This window comes from Electrona antarctica, assembly GCF_951216825.1.
Source record: "Electrona antarctica genome assembly, chromosome: 1".
NCBI lineage: Eukaryota > Metazoa > Chordata > Actinopteri > Myctophiformes > Myctophidae > Electrona > Electrona antarctica.
This window is the reverse complement of record NC_136806.1, coordinates 42,084,879-42,110,822: the sequence shown is the minus strand read 5'-3', so window position 1 is coordinate 42,110,822 and position 25,944 is coordinate 42,084,879. Positions and strand designations below refer to the sequence as shown.

The window sequence follows — 25,944 nt, the reverse complement described above, 5'->3', positions numbered from 1 at the left end:
ATGTACTATATATACTTTGGCCAGCCTTCTGTTGCATGTATCCTGTATGTGTAGACAATTATGTCTGTACATATTGATACTGGTTGTTACAGGTTTCCTATGGAGACACAAAGAGTCTCCTTTGTGTCTCCATAGGGAACCACTGCTGGTCATCAAATTATTGGCTAAGGCATGCGACAAAAACAAAACAATATCCATGAATTCAAGTCTCCATGGGGTGAGTGATTAAAAAAATGTAATTTTGGGGGTGAATTATCCCTTAGGTATCAGTATACGTGTAGGAGTTCAGAGTTCCAGTATATCAACCAAGCAGGTAAGTTTCATTGTGTTAGAGTTCCAGTATATCAACCAAGCAGGTAAGTTTCATTGTGTTAAGGCCTATTCATAGTCTGGATTTTCGGTGATGAGGTGACCACCGCTCCGGTGGTGAGCTGACCACCGGAGCTGAAATAACATTGAGCGGTGGTGAGAAAAACAGGGAGAAGGGCTGGAGCCATGGCGGTGGTTTTCTCTTCACCGCAGCTCGTGACGTCATGTTGTAGCCTGGCTAATAAGCCAGACAAATCGCCAGGCTAGTCATGTTGTAGTTCGGTGGTCACCTAACCACCGTAAATCCAGACTATGTATGAGCCTTTAGAGTTCCAGGTAGGAAAGGTAAGTATATCCGGGTATAGGTATAATCTGACTTCCATGTTCCACGGGAATTTGTGTGTGTGTGTGTGTGTGTGTGTGTGCGTGCGTGCGTGCGTGCGTGCGTGCGTGCGTGCGTGCGTGCGTGCGTGCATCATTTGAGTCACATGATTGCTACTACTTAATTACATACAGTAAGCCTTCTATCCTGGGCTTTCCTTTTCAGCTGTTTCCATGTCAGCCTGCTAAGCTTAAGGTCCCTGTGCCTGGTGTTCTTGCCTCTCTTTCTTGTGCATTGGGGGTTCCATCCAAGGGCTTGCCTGGTGATGCTGGCATTGGGTTTTAGGAAGCGTGTGGTCGATTGGTGGGAGGCCCGTTTTCTGCCAGAGATCATTATGACTGATGGGGTCTGGCCACAGTCGCCAGACCATGCTCAAGATCCTCCTCAGGCAGCTGTTGATGAATGATCTCATCATGACCTCTTTAAGAACACGGAGCAATAAAACCTCAAGTAAAACAAAACCAGTATTTTTTGCTTTGGCATACTGTGGTGTGCAGCCTCCATGAATGGTGGTGGTGACAGAAAGACTTTCTCTAGAATCCTCCTTATCTCTTTACACGTCATATGGAGAATGAGGAAGCTAGATGTGCAGTGCCCGGTATCGAGTCGGTCGGACCCACGGTTCTCCAGAACCACCACAAAAGGCTCTGGTCAGGCTCTGCCAGTGGGCCTAATGAGGCCAACTCCTTTCACCTGGGCCAGGCTCTGTCAGTGGGCCTAATGAGGCCAACAACCTTCACCTGTGCAATTTCCAGCCTCTGCCTCAGCCAATTGAGGCTCAACCAATCAGGCTCTGCCAGTGGGCACAGGCACATACACAGATCTCCATGTGGGACACTGGCTGACAGTTAAAACGGGTGCTATGACAACGTATACGTATATCATTAGGTTCCCAAGTTGCATCGTTCTCAAGTAGGCCGGTGGCCCGCCCCCTACCAGGGCCCAGGAAATGATTCTCCGTTCATTTTCCTCATAGACTTTTCAAATAGTATTTATTTAAAGACCTTTTAAGCCTCGTACAAAGCCAACTCTTGTCGTGACAAATCATGACAACAAACACAATTTCTTGGGCCAAAAAAATAATTAGAAAGTTGTTTTTCTTCTTTGTAATTATTTGTTTGGTCCAAAATATTGTGTTTATTGTCATGATTTGTCACGACTCGAGTTGGCTTTGTCCGCGGCGTAACCGTCTTTAAATAAATACTTTTTGAAATGTCTATGGGAAAAATGCATTGGGAATCATTTCCTGGGCCTGGCGTCATCATGACAGGGGGCGGGACTGCAACGCTCTATACACAATGAATGTAAATGGAACAGGTGAATTCGTTCTGATTATCCTTGAATAATCTCAGACATTCAGTTTCATAAGGGAGGCACTGCATCACTGAAATAATGATCTGGACTATATTTACCAATATATTGTTCTCATGTTCTCCAGCGAGTCTAAGTGTAATTCAAAGACCTTGGGGACACAGAGAGCCTGACACAACGGAGAACACAATTTAAGTTTTTAGACTCTCTTCTTCTCTAGAAATAAAGCGGTTATTGAAAAAGATTTCAATTTTAAATCATTGAGCTATTGAGCACTTATTTTGAAGACTCGTTCAATATTCAAAAACACAGCTAGTGCCTCACACACATGTCCACTGTCACTGACCTCCTCAACTGACTAAACAAATCCATTCTGTACCTGAACACCACTGTACCACCACGCGCGCACGCGCACACGCACACACGCACACACACACACACACACACACACACACACACACACACACACACACACACACACACACACACACACACACACACACACACACACACACACACTCTGTACCTCCACATCCTATCTCGCTCTCTCCGCTATGAGTGGGAGGTGTTGCTAGGCAACAGATTAGCTCATTCCTTTCAAGAAGAGGGGTAAGGACCTTGATTCTCGGGGTGTAAAAATAAACAGAGAAAAAGAATCTCAGAGAAAATAAAAGGCACAAGTATCCTTCATCTCCACTGCAAGTGTGTGACATTTTATGAACCCTCAAAGTATTGTCTGTAAGCTCCAACCCAACCCCCTCATTCTTATCTCCATAGTGCTGCAGAAATAATGTACTTGTCTTATTTATATTGACATTTTTGTATTTGAGATAACTATGACCTCCCTCTAATTGTATAATTGATGTTCTTTTTTAACGTTAAGGTATCCATGATAGACAGTATACCGTTACTTGAGTACTGTACAATTATTTTTACAATTACTGTATCGGTACTTATACCTGAGGACTTTCACTTGACTCCACTACAAGAGTACATTATGAATTAACCGCTGAAAATAGGCAGTGACAATAGCAGATCTACAAGTTCACAGTGCATTGTGGTGTGACACATCGTGAGCTTGTGTCTAAAATGTATATATTTTGCTTAAGTATTTTAAAAGCTTGTGCTTTTGAATACTCAAGTATTTAAGTGCTCCGGTACTTTCACTTGTGGTTGAGTAATATTTAACCACGAGTATCTATACTTTGACCCAAAGTACTGGAGTTGAGTGCTTTGTCCAACCATAGTGTCCACCACTGTCGTTAAGGTGTCCATGACGGCTGGAGTACAGTACGTTGTGAGTCTGATTAGCCTACTGGCTGTGATGTGGTGACTCAGTCTAATGAGAGGAACACACAATGCTGTTGGACATCGTTCACTGTGTTCAGCCACAGTGAAACCCGTGAAAGTCACACCTGGCAGGTGGACAGTGTGTTGCTCGCTGGAGCCACTAACAGTGGGGGATGAGACATATCTAAGAATCTGCTGCGCTGTGTGTCCATCTGGCCATTGTGAGAGTGAGTGACTGAGTGAGAGAGAGAAAGAGATAAAAATGCCGGGGCAACGCTCCAATTGCAATCAGAACTGCAAACTCACTCCCAATCTTCCGCCATAGTCTGAAAACCCACCTCTTCAGACTCCATCTTAGCCTGTAGCACTTGCCCTAGCCTCAACGACCTTACAGGCGTATGCATAGGCTTATGTAACTTAGATAGCATTTTATGTAGACATAGCACTCTATAGTGTATACACATAGTTTCATTATATAGATATTCCACTGCGTATTATTCATGATGACTATGTTCATCATGTGTGTGTGTGTGTGTGTGTGTGTGTGTGTGTGTGTGTGTGTGTGTGTGTGTGTGTGTGTGTGTGTGTGTGTGTGTGTGTGTGTGTACAATATAGATAGATATTCCACTGCGTATTATTCATGATGACTATGTTCATCATGTGTGTGTGTGTGTGTGTGTGTGTGTGTGTGTGTGTGTGTGTGTGTGTGTGTGTGTGTGTGTGTGTGTGTGTGTGTGTGTGTGTGTGTGTGTGTGTGTGTGTGTGTGTGTATGTATTGTGTGTGTGCCCCTACTTAGTGTCTAGTATGGATATTTCATAATGGTGTCCATTCACCACTGAGAGAAAAATACACTGCAGTCTGCACTATAGCCATGTTTCCAAATGCCACTCACCTATTCCTACAGTACACAGCATTAACATGCAAACAATAACAATGGAAGTGCTAGCAATTTATGCTGGGCCACTATCTAATGAGACAACACAGGGTGAGTAGGACACAGGGACACAACACAGGGTGAGTAGGACACAGGGACACAACACAGGGTGAGTAGGACACAGGGACACAACACAGGGTGAGTAGGACACAGGGACACATCACAGGGTGAGTAGGACACAGGGACACAACACAGGGTGAGTAGGACACAGGGACACATCACAGGGTGAGTAGGACACAGGGACACATCACAGGGTGAGTAGGACACAGGGACACATCACAGGGTGAGTAGGACACAGGGACACAACACAGGGTGAGTAGGACACAGGGACACAACACAGGGTGAGTAGGACACAGGGACACAACACAGGGTGAGTAGGACACAGGGACACATCACAGGGTGAGTAGGACACAGGGACACAACACAGGGTGAGTAGGACACAGGGACACAACACAGGGTGAGTAGGACACAGGGACACAACACAGGGTGAGTAGGACACAGGGACACAACACAGGGTGAGTAGGACACAGGGACACAACACAGGGTGAGTAGGACACAGGGACACAACACAGGGTGAGTAGGACACAGGGACACAACACAGGGTGAGTAGGACACAGGGACACAACACAGGGTGAGTAGGACACAGGGACACAACACAGGGTGAGTAGGACACAGGGACACAACACAGGGTGAGTAGGACACAGGGACACAACACAGGGTGAGTAGGACACAGGGACACAACACAGGGTGAGTAGGACACAGGGACACATCAAGTACAGATGAGAATGCACAGAGCAGAGACCTTTTTATTCAGGAAGCTCCTACATAAACATGAGTTCTATTTTCGTTGAGCATCGAAGCCGACATCACTCCACTCAACATTTGAACCGTCTCTGGAAGAACTTCCATGTTTGTCAATAACCACAACCCAGTGAAGACGAGACTCACCTGTGCTGTGCAGCAGGTATAAGTCAGGATGTAGAACTGTCTTTCACATGATCTTTCAATCTGTTGAATTAATCTGTTGTCTAATTATTCTGCCAAGAAAACAAACAAAGAAAACATTAAAGCCTGAATTATACAGTTCAACCAGTTTCATCAGATGATATTGGCCTATCACGGATCGGTATTGGCATACTGTATAGGCTGAAATACACAGATGTGAAAACCTTTTTAAGAACATAATGTGGTTAAAGATGCTTGGGGTAATATAAAAATAATTGTATTTCTTTCTTTCTTTCATCATTACTTATAATTATACAAAGTTTGTTTCAGTGCACTGGTTACATTTTAGACAATAAAGTGAATTATCACAAGTGCAACCCCTCAGGAAACAGGTCTCCACCAGGCCAGGTCGGGTTGTGGCCTCCTGGTGGCGCTATAATAGGCCAATGTGAAAAGGGTGGGATATATTCCTCAGCCTAGTAGGAAAGTGCGTGAAAGATTTCACGAAAATTGCACGCTGCGTTCATGATTTCAGGCGTTTTGTTCAAAACGGGCAAATCCTGCAAACTTTGAAAGCCAATGTTAGCCAATTAGGATGGAATATGAAATATCGGACAGATCCGTCTTGAACACATGACTATAGAGATAGTGTGTAAAAAACCACACCCGTGTGAAGTGAGGGGCGCTAATATATTAAAGTCTAACTCATGTTGATTAGGTGATGTAATGGTGATGTAAAACAAACGGTGCCAACAAACATTAAACGCCATTAACAATAAAGAGACAATATGACGTAAACGACACATTATGACGTACATTTTCCCTCCAATGTGTTTACTAAACAAACTTTGAACAAAAGACAAACATTAAACCTGTATATAGGAGGGGCTAGCGCCCCTCAAAAAGGTGAAAAGCTGCCTCATGGTGGCGCTATATACACACAGTATATCACCCGGGATTCAAACTCGGGTCTCCCGTGTGAAAGTCCAATATCTTAACCACTAGAGTGACTATAGACCAAAGGGACATCCCTCTGGAGGAGATATCAGGCTGAGACTCTGCCACACACACACACACACACACACACACACACACACACACACACACACACACACACACACACACACACACACACACACACACACACACACACACACACACACACACACACACACACACACACACACACACACACACACACACACACACACATATATAATAGTAGTAACTAATCGATGCACCAATTTTGGTGATTTAAAAACATCACTGCCTTGGGAAAAAAGTAACGATAAAAGTAGCCGACTACACCACAGGGTCTTGGGGGAAGATCAGTCTTTCAATCCAACCAAACCACAAAAACAGATTTGTATAAAATGAGTGTATAACCATTAAAACTCACAGATGGGGATCTAAAAGTCTGGTTAAAAACAGACCCAAAGCTAAAATAATATAATACACAAAATGATGTAGGCGCCCACAATTCAATAAACCAATGTTAAAACCGGAAGGCAAACAAATACAGTCCATAAAATCGAGCCAAGATAAAAGAGAGACACTCCTGGCATGGCACGGGGAGAGCCTTCCTCAGCCGTCATTCTCCATGGTTGCACCAGCTGCGTCATCCACCACCACGGGATCTCTGGAGGTGACAAAAAAACATGGCTAGTAGTCACCAGTTCCCAGCAGCGAAATGCTTACACGCCCTTGCAAACAAGCCGCGTTCTACTTTTAACCCACAGGGCAGACAGAGTATTACTAATCTGCCGCTGTGGTTGGTTGAGGTTCACCTGTAGCACTCGGTTCCAGTCTCTCTGTCTACTCTCTTGGCTAAATCAGTCAACATCCAATCCTTTGGGCCGTTGCTAGCCTGGCTAATAAGCCAGACTAATATCACACAACACTGTCGCGGTATATCAGTCTGGGCTGGCTCCACTTGGATTTCATTTCCCGGGGGGCGGGTTCAAACATTTTCTCTTTGACGCAATTGGTCAGAGCTACTGTCAGTCAAAAGTCTCAAGCATTGAACGTCACTGTACCAAAGCCCGCCCATATTGCATACCGTGTCCCGATTGGTCCGACCTGTTCTCGATTGTAGGAAAGAGGCGTGCTACTGAGCCTCGCCAGACCGAAATCCGCTGGTAGGCAACTTTTTTTTGCCAACGGCTGATTCGGTCTGGTTTATTAACCAGGCTAGGCCGTTGCAGTAAGTGGGCCCATAAGTGTCCTCTGTCTCGCCTCTGTCTGTCTCCAAGCAAGGAAGCTGTCATTTCCGTTAACGAAAATATATTTCAAAATATCTTTTCATTTCACTTTTTGAGGGGCGTTAGCCCCTCCTATACACCGGTTTAATGTTTGTCTTTAGTACAATGTTTGTTTTGTAAACGCCATAAGTGGGGAGAAGGCTTCGCTTTTGCTTTATCGCTTGCTCATGATCAGAGCTTCCGTGCTCCAGACTGTGTAATGGAAGCATTTGAAATTTGCAGGAGGCAACGGTCTGGCCACGCGAGAGTAGTCTCGCACATGTCCTCCCCAAATACAGTGAGACAGCCTACACTACAGGAACGAGGTGGTGAACCTGACACAATAGTGCCAGGAAAACACTGGCTCACAACGTCGATAAGACAAAAGAAATGATCATGGAATACAGGAAGTAGAGAGAGTGCACCCCCGACTACATCGATGGTGCTATGGGCCCCAAGGCCTTCTCCATAGGAAGCACCAAGAGCATCCTGACTGGCTGCATCACTGCCACTGCATCCACTGGTATTGGAGCTGTACCGACTTCCATCTGAAAGAAATGCAAAGGGTCTTGTGGACAGCCAAGCGCATCAGTGGATGTGCAGCTGAGTATTACTTTATTTCCTTGTTGTTGAGGGGTGCTATCCACTCCTACATTGACATGGACAGAGTTTAATGTTTGTTTTGTCTGATAATTACGTCATTATGTCAATTACGTGTGATTTTTGTATATATGTTTACATTAGTATTACTGTTGCTGCTACAATGTCGCGAGGAACTAGAACAAAATATTTTACTCTTACAGTACGTACCTGTACACAAGACGTAACAATAAAGAACACCTGGAACTGTTTGCCAGTCTGTGTTCCTCCCACACAGTGGCGTATCTACAATAAGGCGAGGACAGGCCTGTCCAAATCCATTTCTGCCTCCAAAAAATATTAGTGGACAGCGGATTGGCCGTTGCGCATAGAGCGTGACCCTCAATCACTCATTGGAATGCAAATGCATGCCTTTCAGCCTTTGTAGCCTACTCGTCTGGCAGGTATATCTATTTGAAAACATTTAGTGCTTCTGATTGTGCGCGGGGAGGAGGGGACGAATACAGCTTGCCTGCCCAACATGTAATTCCTGGAAACGCCTCTGCTCCCATAGTCTGTCCCTATGACAAGCGGATGGCGGACAGGACACGCCCCGCCTATCAACACCATAACATAATGTAGGCGCCCCACAATTCAATAAAACAATGTTAAAACCGGAGGCAAACTAATATTGTCCATAAAATCAAGACAAGATAAAAGACAGAAATGCTGGCACCGGGAGGGGGCCTTCCTCGCCCGTTTATTGTCCTTGTGGTTGCATATACCGTATGTTTACTATAAATATTATTATTGATGCTGCTACGAAGTCAGGAACCGAAACAAAATACATCCAGTTGTGTTGCTTGATTCTCTGGTCTGTGTTCCCTACGACAAGCTGACTCACACACACCCCCTAACTGTCACCAAACAACATTATCACGCCAGTGCCACACGGAATGTCTATTGTGCCTCATTTCTCTCTGACTGGGGTGTCCCCGTACGCAGTTTCTTAGCTGATGTTGACCTCCCTGCTTTCTCTCTATAGAGATGCGCTGTGCAGGAGTTAGCACTGTTGCCTCACAGCAAGAAGGTCCAGGGTTCGATCCCTGGTGGGGGTGGCCTTTCTGTGTGGAGTCTGCATGTTCTCCCTTTGTTTGCATTGGGTTTCCTCCCACACCAAAACATACATATGCATGATAGGTACATATACTCCTGCCAGTTCCCTTGAACAAGGTACTGGCATTACAACTGGAGAAGATGGTCCCTAAGCACGGCACTGTGGCTGCTCAATGCTCCTAAGTAGATAGGATTTACCCTAGAGGGATAAAGTACACTTTGGCCTCCATGGTGTCACCTGCTGTTCTCCAGCCCAAAAACAGTCACCTCTGCTCTAATTGGTCGCCTCTGTCTTGTGTCTAAATGACAGATCCTTTAGGATCATTGGGCTCAGACCTTGTCATGATCAGTGGCAGAAAGAAAAAGGTTAACACAACAATATGAAACACACTTGCAACACTACTAATACAAGCAATATAACGGCAATCAGACCAACACCAAACACACTTGCAACACTACTAATACAAGCAATATAACGGCAATCAGACCAACACCAAACACACTTGCAACACTACTAATACAAGAAATATAACGGCAATCAGACCAACACCAAACACACTTGCAACACTACTAATACAAGAAATATAACGGCAATCAGACCAACACCAAACACGCTAAAAATTACTTTACCACACTAAACAAAATACAAATGCATAATCCCTACTTTCTGCAGACAAATCCATCTCCCATGGGTCTAGCTGTGCATTGGAAAGTGGATAGATGCCTGTTGCTTGGTTGATACGGACAATACTGACGGCATGATTGGACCCAAAAATCCAGTATCGATCTGGCTCACTGGTCACTGACTGCATGGTGTCATGACAGGAAATCAAACCGGAACACTGTTTACAACAAATAATTAATAGGATTTCTGTCATTAATTTGAAATGAATGAGAAGTCAAGAGTATCTCACAAATGAAAACACAGAGCCCTTTAACTTTGCAACACTTTGTAAATGGTGCATTTATTTAGCACCTTTATCCAAGGCGCTTTAAATGTGCATTACAGGATCGAAGTGGAAACCTTCTGTTTCTCTACCTCCTGGGCCACTGCCGTCCTTTAATTATTGCCAAACTAATAATAACAAAATAATGTTTTGTTTATTCTGGTAATTCATTACCAGGTGTTGTAATGTAAAATGGTAAATGGTGCATTAGCGCCTTTATCCAAGGTGCTTTACATAAAGATTTAGCATTACATTCACCCATCCACATTCATACACTGATGGCAGAGGAAACCATGCAAGGCACCAACCTGTCATCGGGAGCAATTAGGGGTTCAGTGTCTTGCTCAAGGACACTTCGACACTAACTCTGCCGGGGGAGCCCGGGATCGAACTGGTTGCCATGCGGCCACTCCCCTGAGCCCAGGTGGTCATAGGCATTTGGGTACAATTCTGGACACTCAGAAATTCTGTATATAAGGGTTCAGTTAGCAGAACACATTCCAAGATCAGATGCAATTTAAAACAAGTTCAACAATTTATGCACTTTTAGTTGCTATATGTACCAAAAAGAAAAGAGGCAGTCTCCTCAATGAACCAAGTAAACATTACAGAAGAACCATTCTGCTTTTGTAGTTCGGTGACAAGAACAGGCTCCAGTCACCTCACCTTCAACTGTGGTGGTGGTGGTAAGATCAAGACCAATGGAAAAACAGCAGAGGACATGAAAATGATTGACTGCACTGCACCAACAGTTAAACACTGTCACTGACGTACGTGGAACCTCCACTGAAGACAATCCGGAGAAGAGAATAAATGAATCAAGAACAGAAATGCTGACATGAGGAATGCCCGAATGCAAAAAATTAGTAGAAAGGGAAATAGCATTGAGTTTCAAGAATACCGATAAATCAATTTCCATATCCCATATCAATATTTTCACAAAGTCCATATCCTGAACTCTGTGAGGATTTCCTCTAGTTGCAACAGGGATGTTTAATCCCTAATTCGTTTTGGAAATGTTTATGTTTAAGTAAAAAGGAAAAAAGAAGAAGAAGAAAAGACCTTGGGATGGAAAGGACAAACACAATCAATCACTGATAAGAAAGGAAGAAAAAAAAGAAAGGAAAGAAAATGAATGAATCCATGAATGGACCAACCTCGCTGCGATTTTTCATCACAAGTGGATGATGAAAGTCTATTTTTGGCTCCGAGTCAAAACATCTTGCCTATAAATAGGACAATTGGAGCTGTGTGCGGGGGCGCGTCTTTGCAGTGGCCGTGTCAGTCACCGGTGAAAGCTATTTATAGAAACATTTACCTCGTGTGCGCTGCAACCCATTACTAGCGCAATGAATGATTTTACCCTTGGTGAATGGTCTTTATGATACGACTCATTAACTCGTTAAAGATGATCGTTTTGTTTGAGAAAAAATAGAATAAAAATACTAGTCCCAATCCCAATCCGCAGTACCGTGATAGCTACAACTGGCTATTTGATTATATATTTGCGAGTGTATTTTTCCTCAGCCTAAGCCTTAACGCTATTTAGAAATAAATAAAAATAAATAAAAAGCTATATAACATGTTAAATTAGGCTAGTCTCCTCACAGCAAGCTGAACAATTTAGCCTAACACCGACAAAGATCGATGACTTAATTACAGGTAGCCTATTTTATAGGCTATATATTGACATGGCAATCTGCAAGACGAACTGGAAACTATACCAATTAGTTTGAATTGGTAACATCACATTCGCATACAATTGCGGGATATTTATGTATATGCTAGGTTTACGGATCCATTGTGCGTTCATTGGCTCAGTCGCACTATAGCGGCATCTGTCATTCATTACAAAAAGACAGAAAAGGGAGCATGATAAAGAAAACGAAATGTCAGACCATTTCTATTTCACAATGCAGAGGTGGACGCGTGCGTATCATCTGAGTCATTGTTTACAATAAACAATGGTCACGTCAAAGGTGTTAATTCATAAGAACAAGAACCCATATGCTAGTACGTTTATTGACTTACTGATTTATTGACTGGTAGTTTATACAGGCCGAGGTGGACGGGCTGTGCCAGCCAGGCCCAGTCATACACACACACACACACACACACACACACGCACACACACATACACACAGCGGAGCACCAGTTTTGTATGCATCTCAACACTCCCGAACCACCCCCTCCCCTCCCCCACCACCGGAGCCCGGTGGTGACTCCGTTTACGTTTTAACGGTTAACTCCGCCCATGCTCGGTTGGACTCCACCCACTTACTCGGTTTTGTCCAAATCGGGCTTTTTGCGTCGCCGGAGCTCCCTGCTTCATGGCCAACGTCATCACCGGAGTGGAGAGGGAGGAGGGGGTCTGACGTCGGAGAGAGTCACCGAAAGGAGAGGGGCGCACATCATGAGGAGGGAGGAGATTGGAGGAGAGAGTTGCAGCACTGCTCTAACACTGATATGAGATACATCACCCTCACCCCCTCTTCTCTGCCCCCCCCTCTCCCTTTTACGTCGGTGTTGGTGCGTCGGGGGCCCCCCTACTCCAGGCGGAGTCCCAGCCTATATAAGTGAACCACGAGCAGAGTACCCTCACAACAACCAGATACGGTATTACGAGTTGCCCGAGTTGGGCTAGAAGAGACGGCTCCACACAGCCGCAGATTTGACTTACTTAGCCTATATCTGACAGAGGGGGGACCGTGCACTCATCCAGCGAGCAACCTGCAGCTGGACGGAGCTGCAGAGGCAGAAAGAATTAAAGACAGAAAGAGACACACAAGGAGAGGGTTTTTAAGACCTTGCTCTGGAAAAAAAGAGAGAGAGAGAGAGAGAGAGATGAAAGTCCAATAGCAGCACATCGTCTGAGGCTCAATACTCTCATCTTGGAAAGGAGATCCCACAAGACTTCAACTAAAGCTCTGCTATAGAGTTCTGTTACGTTACATTTAGAGGAATTATTTGGTAGCACGCTGCAATGTATCGCTCAACTAAAGGAGCCTCAAAGGCTCGGAGGGACCAAATCAACGCTGAGATCCGGAATCTGAAGGACCTACTGCCCATCTCTGACGCAGATAAAGCACGGCTTTCCTACCTGCACATCATGTCCCTCGCCTCCATCTATACCAGGAAATCAGTCTTCTTCTCCCAAGGTAAGAGGGACATCCTTGAAGGCTACCTGTTGATTCATTTGTGCAACTGTGCTAGAATTAAAATTCCTTCATACTAGGCAGCCATTTTTCCCCCCAGTTAGTTTAGCTGGCTCGTGGGTGGAATCAACAAGTGTCAGTGCATGCAACTTCTTATGGTTGAATGCCATCGCTGAAAAACACATTCAGTATACGGTCGATTATTACAAATGATAAATAAGTCTGGAAATAGTACAATATGATGCTGTCCATGGTGCTGAAACGCGACTATCAGCACCGTGGACAGCGACCTACGGTGCTGTTTCAAGTGTCGCTGTCCGCGGTGCTGAATCCACGATGGACGCAGTTGGCTGTATTGCGGGGAAGAATGGGGGCAGGAATGTCGCGTTTATGGCGTGCTAGATGATTTTGTATTTTATATATTATTTATTTATTTAAAAAAAAAGTGTCAGCCTCTAATTATTTTTGCTCTTTCCTATTGACTTTAGAAGAGGGGAGTGCCCAGGATACCACCAGCCTTTTCTCATTCCATGAGCTATCAGAGTTGATGCAGGCACTGCCTGGGTTCCTAATGCTGCTGACGGGGGAAGGGAAGCTTCTCTACTTGTCAGACAGTGTCTCCGACCATCTTGGCCACTCCATGGTCAGTCAATGTGCCACCATCACAAATCAATAAACTCTCTCAGTTGCATTCCTATATTTTGGGGCATTTCCTAAAAAACATGTTTCTTTCTATAGGTTGATCTGGTCGCCCAGGGGGACAGTGTGTATGACATCATCGATGGCTCAGAACACTTCACCATGAGGAGCAACCTTTCAAGCACTACATCACCTGAGACAGGTAAGAACTGAAAATAAACAGCACCCTCAATGCCCTAAACCAGTGCTTTTCAACCAGTGGTCCATGAGGGGGTTCCACGTGGTCCCCAGATAAATGGAGAGTTGGTAACCAAATTGACCCTTATAGATCTTATAGGGTCCATTTTGTTTCATTTTACACTCTCAAGAGTTACATTATTGTTAAACAATACTTCATTTACAATAAGTCTACACACAATTAGAGAATGTAGAAGAATTATTAATTAATATGAATGGTACCAACATCAATACAGCATGGAATTGTGGACCAAATCTTATCAAACGACAAAAAAGAAATTCTTTAGTTTTGGGTCCGAGAGCCTAAATCTCATCAAATGGTGGTCCGTGGCTCAAACACTGAATAAATAATGGGCCTTGATATGAAAAGGGTTGAAAACCACTGCCCTAAACAAAGCTGCATTCAGTCAAACAAAGTGCAGTGTGGCACTCTATGTTCACCAACCAACTCCCCACCCTTCTCTGTGCAGACCGGCTGTTTCGCTGTCGCTTCAATACGTCAAAGTCTGTGCGTCGGCAGAGTGCTGGCGACAAGCTGGTTCTGATCCGCGCCCGCTGCATCTCTCCCCCCGCCTCCACCGCTGGCTCCTACTGGACCTCCAACCCGGTTTGGGTGTGTTTCTGTACTCCTCTGGAGACCAGTGCCTCCTCCCGCGCCTCCCTGGCAGGAGGAGAAGAGAAGGAGTCCATCCCCACCTCCTCTCCCTCTGCTGAGAGGAACTTCTTCCTGGCTTGTTTCCACTCGCAGCATGGCAGAGACATGAGGCTTCAGAACGCACAGGACAAGTGAGTTTACACACACACACACACACACACACACACACACACACACACACACACACACACACACACACACACACACACACACACACACACACACACACACACACACACACACACACACACACACACACACACACACCTGTGGTTCACTTTTGTGAGGGGCGCTATTCATAGTGTAGATTTTTGTCCTAACACAAACATTAAATGCCATTGACAATGAATAGAGAATTTACATATGTGTCTGAGCAAATCAGACTATTTCTATGTTAATACAAACATGAAATGCCTTTTACAATGAATGGAGAATTTACATCATGTGTATGAGCAAATGCTGATGTACGATGATAAGAGCGCCCCTCACTTTACACGGGTGTGATTTTTTTCCATACACATGATACTTTTCATAAAGTGACAACTAAAAGAGTAAAGAACCACATTATCCTAACATGTCTTCGCCCACTCTCCCCTGCAGCGTGAGTGCCTATCTGGGCTTTGATGTGGCAGCTCTTCGCTCCCGCTCGTGGTACAGCCTGCTCCACCCACAGGACCTGTCACATGCCTCCGCTCAACATCGTAGCCTCTGTAAGCCAAGACTCCTTTTCTATGCAACCTATACCAGTACAACGCATGTTACGATGCCACACACCCACACAATTACACACGCACTGCTGCACCCACTGACATAATCACATGGTGATGACTAGTAGTAGGACTCGCAGGCCGATTCCAACTGGTGTTGTCATGTTGCTCTCCTCACAGTGAGAGAGGGAGGCGATGGCAGAGCAGAGATGGTGGTGCGACTGCAGGCCGAGGACCAGTCCTGGGTTTGGCTCTACATGGTGCTACAACTGGAGACTGGAGATGTCCCCATCAGCAGCAACAACTACATGATCAGGTATTATATTGCCTTAACCACGCCCACTGATGCCCAGCTCAGATGTATGAAATGATGAACAGTGAATAGAGAAGTCTAACCATAATTCTTTTGTTCATTTACTCCTTAGTGATTCGGAGGCCTGGGCAGTGCGTCAGCAACTTAGCTCAGAGCAGACCCAGCTGACGCTGGTTCTGGCTACTGGTACCTCTCAGCAGGAAGGCCTTGGTCTCCAGTCCCCCCTGTCCAGCCCAGATCAGGTCTTCACCCCAGGCAGCAGTGGCCTGTCTGCCCAGTCATTTGACTTCAGCACTTCTGCCGGCTGCAGTGTGGGTTCTTCTGAGGAACCAGGAGGAGCGTCTGTGGAGGCCATGCAGCTGGAATGTGACCCTCGTTCCAGCATCTCTTCTCTGGAGGAGGAGACCTTCTTTCAGCAGGTGCAGTCGTCTGGTCCTGAACAAAGCCGCTCTGTCGCTTCCTCTCCGACCCCAGTTACTGTCACAACAGTGGCAGACTTGGACTTCCTAACACAGAACATTCTGCTGCCACCCGCCTTCCAACTTGATCCTCCACTGCCTGCTCTCCCCCTGCCCTTACCCCCCGTGTCCGCCTCGCAGGCTCTGCAGACCAAAGAGTTTGCGTGCACGCCCCCGTACACTCCACAATTTGGCGGGTCCGGATTTCTGTTTGGCGAACCCCTCTTTAGTTTTGACCCCACGGGCACCACCACACCCCCACCCTCATCCACAACTTCCACCGACACCACCTCCATCGCTCCCTCTGGCCCACCACCAACCACCTCCAGCCCTGCTCCACCAACCACCCTCTCCACCACTTTGCCCCTGGCACTCCCTACCCTAACCACCGACATGCTGTTCTCCATTGAGCCCGGCACTGGCGGTCTCTACGAGAAACTGCCCCCGACCCCCGACAGCCCTGGGGACGGTGACTGCACAGTGATGACCCTGCCCGAAGTACGAGTCCCACTGTACGTTGACGTCCCACTGCGACCTCTCCAATGCCCGCCCGAGGGCCTCCTGACTCCTGAGGCTTCCCCTGGCAAACAGCCCTGCCTCTCCTTCTTCTCTCTGGAGAGAGAGAGGGAGAAGGAAAGGGCAGAGATCTCCCTGTTAGCTAAGCATATCAGCACTCTGGCAGAGGGATTCTACTTGGACCCTCTCTTATCCAAACTCTCTCCTCCCTCCATGTGCCCCTCCCCTTGCTCTCCATCCCTCTCCCTGGATGGGAATGATGTTGATTCAGTCCACATGCTTGGGGAGTTTTATCCTGTCAAAGTGTGGAGGGGATTGGACACTCCCATGTTCCTTGATGATGATGACTCTCTGTTTGAAGAGAGCGTCTTGGAGAATCTCTTCCAGGACTTTTCTGCAAATCCCCAGTCTCCGCTCCTCTCCTCCCCATCTCCTTCCCCTTCCCCTTCCCCTTCCCCCTCCAGCCCAGCCTCTCCCCAGACCCCTGTCAGCTGGCACCAACCCTCCCACTTTGAGGGAGTGGGCCACATCTGTAGCGTTCAATCAACGCAACATAGCTCCATGGCAGGGAGCAGGACAACCGAGGCCACAGAGGCAGAAGGGGAGGGTGAAGCAGAGGAAGCTATGGAGGTTGAGGTGGCATCATCTCCCATGTCCTCCTGCTCCTCTGTCCCGGCTTCCCCTCCCCTCATCCTCATGGCCTCGCCTGCCCCTGCCACCTCCACATCTGGAGCCTCACCCACGTCCACAGTGACTTGCACCCAGTCCCTCCTGGAGGAACTGGCCGCTCTGGAACCCATGTTTGGGGCAGGTGCCTCGATCGCCCCTGGTTTAGGGCAACAACCTGAGTTGTATCAACTCCAGCGTCATTCATCGCCGCAGTACTTCCACAAAGGTGAGAGAGTGATCAGTTTTTCGTCTGTGCATATATACCGTTTCTGGATATAAAGCCAAGTGCTGGAAGTCTGAACATAAAATTCTAACCTCTCTTTCTCCCTTTCCTTCCTTGTTTTTCAGATGGGAGTGGAAGTGTTCCTCCGTTCTAAAATAAGTCTGTGACTTACTTCATTAAGTATGGCATATTGTCATATTTTGTGGAGCCCTTTTACTGAAAAGTAAAAAATGATTAAGTGTATAAATATACATAATGTATATACAACTTAAGGACTTAAACTCCTACATGTCTACTGAGAACAAAGATTGGAATTCTATTTTTGTTCATTCATTAATCTGTGTACTACTTCTACTGCAAGACTGGTGCAACATTAACAATGGTGCATCCACATGGACCCTTTAAAAGCAAATTAATGCTTTGTCAAATGACCCTTTGTCAAGAAGCACTTGCTCAACACTTTTCAATTGAAAAACTGTTATTTTTAACCCTCGTGCAACACTTGTCAAAAGGGTCTTTCACAAAGTTTAAATCTTAACTGGTTTTGAGTCCATGTGGTGTCTCCACAGCATTTCTGTTATATGAGCTTCACATTATGACCAAACAGAGCAGTATCTCTGAACTTGTACGCACTGTTTATTCTCCAGGCGCGCATTTGTATTCACTCGTAGTGAAAAAAAAAACCTGTTGTGATCAAAAAAGAAAACAGTGCTATTTATAGCACTTCTGCCTGATGTCTTGCAGCAACGCAAACTCAAACTCAAATGCGCTGGAAAACTATGTTTACAATCTCTCTAAACACTTGCGATGACAGCTATCAGTGGTCTTAATGGCATCATTAATCAGAAGCATATTTCTATATAAGAAATGATTCTATCCGGTTATCGGAGCCAGCTCCGCCATACAAGCCACACTGAACTCCCTAATGATCCCAGCTATGCTTAAAAACCAGAGACGCTTTGAGCTTTGAGCTTGCGGCTGCAGAACCTGTGACATTCCATAAGTATCTCTCTATCTGAAACCTATGTGTATCAATGTGATGTGGACTCACTGCATACAAAAACATCCTTACAAAAGAAACCACATGAAGAACTTCTGGCACCGGAAGGTCTCAAGAATGTCAAAGGTGTCCATGGCTTTGCCCGATGGAATCCTCTTTGTAGAGATCGTCTGGAAGAATGCTGGGACTCTGACCATGGTGCCAACTCACTGCTACATCGTACTGTACATTATAGACTCTGAATGTGGGCTCTGCAGGTCAGCCTTGGCTTGAGGGCAGTTGGCTGGATATTCTTGCAGCATCAATATTTGCAATGCTGGCAGCTTATAGCGGCTCCTGTGTGCTTTGACACGGCCATGACCTGCAAAAAAGGACTTTTTATCCTTGTCCATTACAAATGGACAATATACATCGTGAGCTCCACTGGGGCTTGCGGTGTAGTTTGGCACAACTGACTCTGAATGAGTGATTCTTCTTTTTTGAGAGGGGTTAGAGACTATATGATGAAGGTTTTGTTTTAAAAAATGAAAAACGGGGATGGGGTGCTATTTCTATTTAGTTACCAAGCGACACGGGTTGAGAATGGTACTATTCCCATGTGTCCACATGCTCACGTAGAGTTGTCTACGGTCAAGTAAAGGATTGATTCCTACGTTCTAGCTATTAAAGGCTAAATTAATATGTGTAAAATTGTTATATTGTATGTGTAATGTTTGGAAAACAAAGCAGATGTTAAATGCATATGCATTATTTCTGTGGATACGGCATACAGTATGTTCTTTTGAGAAAGATTGTACACATTTGTACATTTGTATGAACTATAGCATAGCTATTGGTCTGTATAAAAGACAGAGAATTTTTATTGGCCCAAGATGGAATATAATATATATATATCTTTATTGAAGACTGGACATTGTGGATCAGTGTTCGATCAATTGTGTTGCTTATGAGTGTGTTTGATTGTCAAACAAATGCATTTGTATTAAAGTGCTCTTAAAGAGGCTCATGTGGTCTGTGTCGTCACAGTAAGCACCCCCAATTATCCTCCTCCTCCTCATCTCACCATCATCCTCCCTGCATCTCTCCTTCCCTCCCTCTCTCACACTCTCTCCTCTATTTCTTCCCCTGGAGTGAGGTCCGCTCAGCAACAGCACTGACGCACACGCATGACGAGACAGAACGAGACGCAATCTGAGTCACACTGACGCACAAGCACTCGGCAGCGAGTATATCTGGAGCATGCGCACACAAAAAATAATATAGGAAAAAAAAAGGCTCGCTGCCATCCTACTTTGGATGATGTGCTCACCCATACGCACGCACACGCGTAAACCCTACCCACTCCCACCGCCACACCCCCTTTTACAAATCACAGCATCCCACAGAGCCAGGCTGTACCTGTGATGCTGTAGACTCCATATATAGGCATCCCCGTACCACAGCTCTGATTCAAGTGCCTTCTATTCTCAGCCTCCCATTGAGAAAGAGAGCTCAGCGGAGGGAGGGAGGGAGGGAGAGAAGGGGCTAAAATTGGAGGTACAGTAAAATAGGGATGTGGGGCAAATTGATCCCTTGTCATTACAGGATAGAAAGATGATCAGAAATCACACAGGAAAACAGACACTGGTGGCATACACCATTTAAGTGAAAAACACCTTTAGGTCGGTTTTAATACATTTAGCCCAATTTATGCTCTATTATAAAACGGTGTCTCTCGAGCTGAAAATAGCCTATCTACAAGCTCACAAAGTGTTGCGGTGCAACGTGTTGTGAGCTCATGTCTAGATGTCTTGTCCAAACATCAAATTCATCATATGTAAAAGAAACAAAGATGTACAACAAGCAGTTTTTTCCCCCCAACATGTGAACATTTTGTTCCAAAACCTGCATACTGCAGTGGATCTGAGCAAAGACAAAAACAGCCCAATGCTGCTATCTTGTGGACTACAGAAGAACTGCACCAGAATGTGACTGGTTCACAAAAACAAAAAAACATTTGAAGGCTGAAACTTTATAAATAGAGGGCAGAACTAAGCACAATATACTGCATATTACCAATATGTTAAGTCTACAGTTTGGCAAATTTGACAACATGCTGTTCAGTGTTTAAAGGTAGGTAGGTGATATTTTTTGGTTAAAACAAAAAGTTTTTTGTTAAAAGGTTAAATCACTATATTGTGAATCATTGCTATAGAGTGGTTGTTCAGTGACAAAGGTCTCCCTGTCCCTCTAGCTCTTTAATAAACAGAATATACATTTTCAGGTAGGTGACAACATTTCAGCCAATCAGGAGAAAGTAACCATTTATAAACTTGTGTTTTATAGTGTTCCAGTTCCAATGTTGTCTGCTCATTTATTTGTCTCATCACTTACAATTCTACTTGTTTAATCTGTAGTTCTCTATCCTGATTGGACAAAATTGGTATCCCGACCTGCATTTTCTGTTTAATAAATAGCTGGAGAGACATGGAGACTCCTGTTACTGAATAAACACTCTATATCAATGAGTACTATCACAATATAGAGCTTTTTAACACTTATTTTAACCAACTAAAATCACTTACCCTACCTTTAATAAAGTCAAATCAGTAAAGAATGTCCACATTACGGTAAAATACGATGCATAACATGTATGTCCAAATAATAAAATAACAATGCACAAAACACAACACATGACAAACATTAAAACAACACAAATCTTATGCAGACAGGGACTCTGCCAGTTGTTTTTCATGCCATGCCATACTGAATTAATGGATTCCAAAGGCTTCCTTGGAAATCATACAAACTAAAGCAAGCTTTGTAAAATTGCTGGCAGTATTGTCAAACATACCACGAGACAACAGGTTAAACATGACAGACTGTCAGTGTGGTCCTTAAATCAGTACATTATATAGCCAGTGCAAAGTGCCCATATTTAGAAAATATGGTCGCTCTTTCTAGTGCCAGTCAGAAGCCTATACCCACATTTTGCACTAACTGCAGCAGAGTCAGAGATATGGCTGATTGACTAGGAGAATTGTAATAATCAATACAGGAAGAAATTAAGGCATGCAAAACTATCTCCAGATCATTAAATGAGAGGAAAGGGTTTAATTTAGCTGGAAGAAGTTAACAAAGTATGTTAATAAAAAACTTTTGATTGAGAGGAATATCTGCAAAGGCCCGCAACAATCCAGATTAGGTGCAGGGCTCATTAATATAATGGAAAGGAAGAAGTAGCCAGCATACAATAAATAGTATGACTTTACAGTCTCAAAGCCACTGGAAACAGACTGCAAAAAAGTGTCTTTCCCCGAACAATCAGATACATGAACGAACTGATAAGAACCAGAGCGAAACAGGGCAAAGGAAAACGCTAGCCACGAAGTCTGTGTGTGAATTCTTGAATAAAACCCTTCTTAGATTTAGGAGGCCTATAGGCACAGGGTTAAACCGTTTCTCCCAATAGCACCACGTTTTTTTTTGTGGCTTTCGCCTTTATTTTTTTTATGGAGGGACAGACAGTAGGCTGACAGGAAATGGGGAGAGAGATGGGGGGAAGACATGTAGTAAAGGCCGTCAGGATCGGGAGTCGAACCCATGGCACACTGCCAGACTGGATTACCAGCCAAGGTGCCTGGACCACTGAGCCATGGCCCAGACCAATAGCACCACTTAATAAGAGTAACATTTAACAGTTAGCTTAGAGACAGGAAGATCTGAAATATCCCTCCTCTATGCCCTGTCCTCTCTCTCTACTTTCCTCCTACCATATAAATCAATACACTTAAATAGAAATTAAATAAATACGTAATAAAGGCAACTATCGTTAGACATTTAATCATGCTGTTTTAATCACACATAAAGTGCATCTTCCAGTTAAGATCACCTACAGTTAATCTAACTACACTCCCAGTGAAGTCATGTGTGAACACACAGGGGCCACTGTTGTGTAATTCTGCATTGGATGCTCTGCAACCTTATGCCCACAGGGAGCAATTTGAAGAAGCAGTTTGCAGGGCGTGAAAGGTTGGTATTATAACTTCTATTTTAGTGGTATATGTAGGGAAGCAACAGAGGGAAGTTCGCAGCCTATGATTTTGGACTAGGGTGCACACAGTCCTCTTTAACAATATCCTCTCATCATGATGTCACATTACCATACCACACAGTATTTGTCTTAAAGACAGACGTGTCAGGTGGGTTTTCATGAATACACAGTAAGTGGGAGGCATATATGTTGGCCTCCCACTTAACTACATGAACCCTGGTTTACCTATGCTGGGGAAAACATTTGGCAAAAACTGCAGATCTACAAGCTCACAAAGTTGAGACACATTGTGAACTCGGCAAAGATACAGTATTTGCTAGAGGGTAAAAAGGAGGGGGCCTAGTGTAGACCCCTGGGGTACTCCGGTCAACTAAAGTATTAATCAGGTGTTCCTAAACTCTGGTGCGTGCACCCCTTGTGGTGCGCGAACGCTAGGGGTGCGTGACATGAAAAGGGTAATGGCGGTTTTATGGTGTTATTTAACACAAACGGCAAAATCCAGTAAAACACTGTTGTAAGGAGATGTATAGAGCAGCTGTGGGAGTATACACCATCTGCGGGGAGTAGGGGGGCACGACACTTCTTGCCTGCCCAAAATGTAAGTCCTGAATACAGCAAGACTAAGCGTTGGGGAATGTGTCAGCTAGGTCAGGAGGTAACAAGGGGATTTAAACTTGTAGCACTGCGTCTGTACTGGAGTTGTGCACTTTACGATAAATGTATGAAATTTGGCACACAGTTAGAGCATGCAATAAGGAACATTTTTGGCTATATGGCCATCGCAGATCTGTCCCATTGGAAAATGGCCACCAAATGGTTGAACTGGAGTTATTGTAAAATAATAGTGGGCGGCGGCCATTTTGAAAAATGGCTGCCATGGTCACAGGACAAACCTAAACAGTACCACTGTATTCCCATCCTTGAAAATGTGGAATTAGTCACCAGAATCAAGATCCAGGTGGTCTAGAACCTGCATTTGTAAAATAATGACCATGGTCACCACGGGACAAATCTGCGATGGCCCTATAGCAAAAAATCTTCCTTGTGGCATGCTCTAACTGTGTGCCAAATTTCATACATTTATCGCAAAGTGCACGATTCCATAAAAATTCTGCCTGTAGGGCCTCTGCTATTCCTTTAGGAAGCACAAATGTATAGGACACACAATATAGGTTGTGTGATCACTTACCCCACAACAAACGCAACACACCTTTCAATTGTGTGCCCCATACGTTTGTGCTTGCCAAACATCAACTGTTCCCAAAGGACGTTTTCACATTTTCAGCCCAGCTTTTCCTCCTGGAAAAGTGGCAAAAGTTTTCTGTCAGAACTTTCAAATGGATATGAAACTAGAGGACAATATCTGACTCCACGTCTTAGGAATTGATTACTGGGTGAGTACAAGGCTTACTTACACACGCAGTGCTACAAGTTTAAAAAGGATCAATCTATGGCTGTGTATTTGGAATACATGAAATGTACCGGGTATGTAAGATCACAGACATTCTAGGGCTATTAACAATATTGGAAAGGTGATTATTAGGAAAGCCAGACAAAAATGCCAGACAATATTGTTGGCTGCTAGGAGTGCCAAAGAAAATCATGAAACAAAGAGTCACATGAAATTGTAATGCACTTGTCCGGAAAGATGTATTACTTGTTCTGGACAACTGGACAATCCTTAATGTCAAGCCCTGATTTATATAGCACCTTTTATCCAATGCGCTTTACAGAGATTGTGCATTACATTCACCCATTCACACACACATTCATACACCGATGCCGGAGGAAACCATGCAAGGCACCAATCTGCACATCGGGAGAAATTAGGGTAAAGATGAAGGGAAAATAGACCTTTTTATAATACAATAATGTTTCAAGTTTACACATACAAACAAATTACACAACACAAACACTTTATTTTAGAACACACCCAAATCAAATCATATTATGGCGTGCATGTTCAATCAATTATTCCATCAAAGCAAACGCCATAATAAACATATTATCCCACCAGCCACCATCAGACTATCCAGGCATCCAGCATATCCACCTCGGAGGACAGTGTCGGTAGGCCAATGACAGGCAGGCGGGGCGTTACCATGCCTATGCTCGGACACAAACGGAATTCACGCGGTTCAGAGTCTTGCTCAAGGACACTTCGACACTAACTCTGGGGGAGTCTGGGTTTGAACTGGGAACCTTGCGGTTGCCATCTGGTCACTCTACCCCTGAGCCACTATCGCACGTGCAGTCCGATGGAACGGCAAATTGAAATTAACCATTGCAGGTCTCGTGGAGGAATTAAAATGCACCAAAGCAAAGTCATGACATCTGTTACATATCTAGGTTGCACACTAGACCAGATCATGACCAGTGAATCGATGGCTCACTCAGTTATTGGCAAGATCCATGCAAGGACTAAGTTCCTAGCCAGGATCGCCAAATTCCTAGACAGAACCACTATGAGGACACTGGCCTCAGCATTAGTCCAATGTCACTTTGATTACACATGCCTAACCTGGTACAGCAGTATATCTAAAAATACCAAAGATAAACTACAGACATCACAAAATAAACTAATGCGGGTAGTTCTGTATCTCTCCCCAAGAACCCACATTGGTGCTAACCACTTTAGGGAATTAAATTGGCTTCCAGTCGAAGGCAGAATACAACAACTGAGACTCATTATGGTCTATAACATATTTTAAAGGTTACTTCCCGTATGTCAACGAGCTTGAATACAAGGGCGAGTGTAGCTGATCTTAAACTACCAAACCTAAAACATAAGGTAGGCAGAAGCGCTTTTAAATATACGGGGGTGGATGACTGGAACAAAATCCCAAGGGAAATTAAAATGGCCCAGTCCTTGAATATTTTTAAAAATATGTTGAAAAACTGGCTGATGGGCAAACTAGAATAGTGCTGTATTTATCTATTTATTATGTATTTATTTATTGTTTTGTTTAGTGATCTATGATGTTGTTGTAATGTCCATTATTGTGATTTTAGTCAACGCATGTTTTTCCTATATCATATGCTGTATTTATTTATTTGGACCATAATGGAATTAAGTCTTTGACTTTTTGTGCAATTCTGAAAATGCTGTACTGCTCTTTTTGAACTGTATTTTGAATATATCAAATAAATCAAATCAAAAATCAGACCTGGCTAAGCAGGGCAGATGGACTAACTGGGAGAGTCTACAGAAGAGAAAACTCAGCTGGCGTGACATTTGGGAGATGGAGGGAGCCCGGCTGAGTTTTGTCATCAGAGCCACGTATG

At 44.4% G+C, this 25,944-nt stretch overlaps 1 protein-coding gene across 1 annotated transcript; it reads left to right on the top strand.

Annotated features, from left to right (window-relative positions):
* Positions 1-13,037: 13,037 nt before the first annotated feature.
* On the top strand, positions 13,038-17,780 carry npas4a (neuronal PAS domain protein 4a; the record flags this gene model as incomplete). Its single annotated transcript, XM_079503791.1, has 8 exons — positions 13,038-13,212; positions 13,698-13,852; positions 13,948-14,050; positions 14,556-14,871; positions 15,341-15,450; positions 15,628-15,763; positions 15,873-17,629; positions 17,752-17,780. The coding sequence occupies 8 exons, from the start codon at positions 13,038-13,040 to the stop codon at positions 17,778-17,780; spliced, it is 2,781 nt and encodes a 926-aa protein (XP_079359917.1).
* Positions 17,781-25,944: the final 8,164 nt, after the last annotated feature.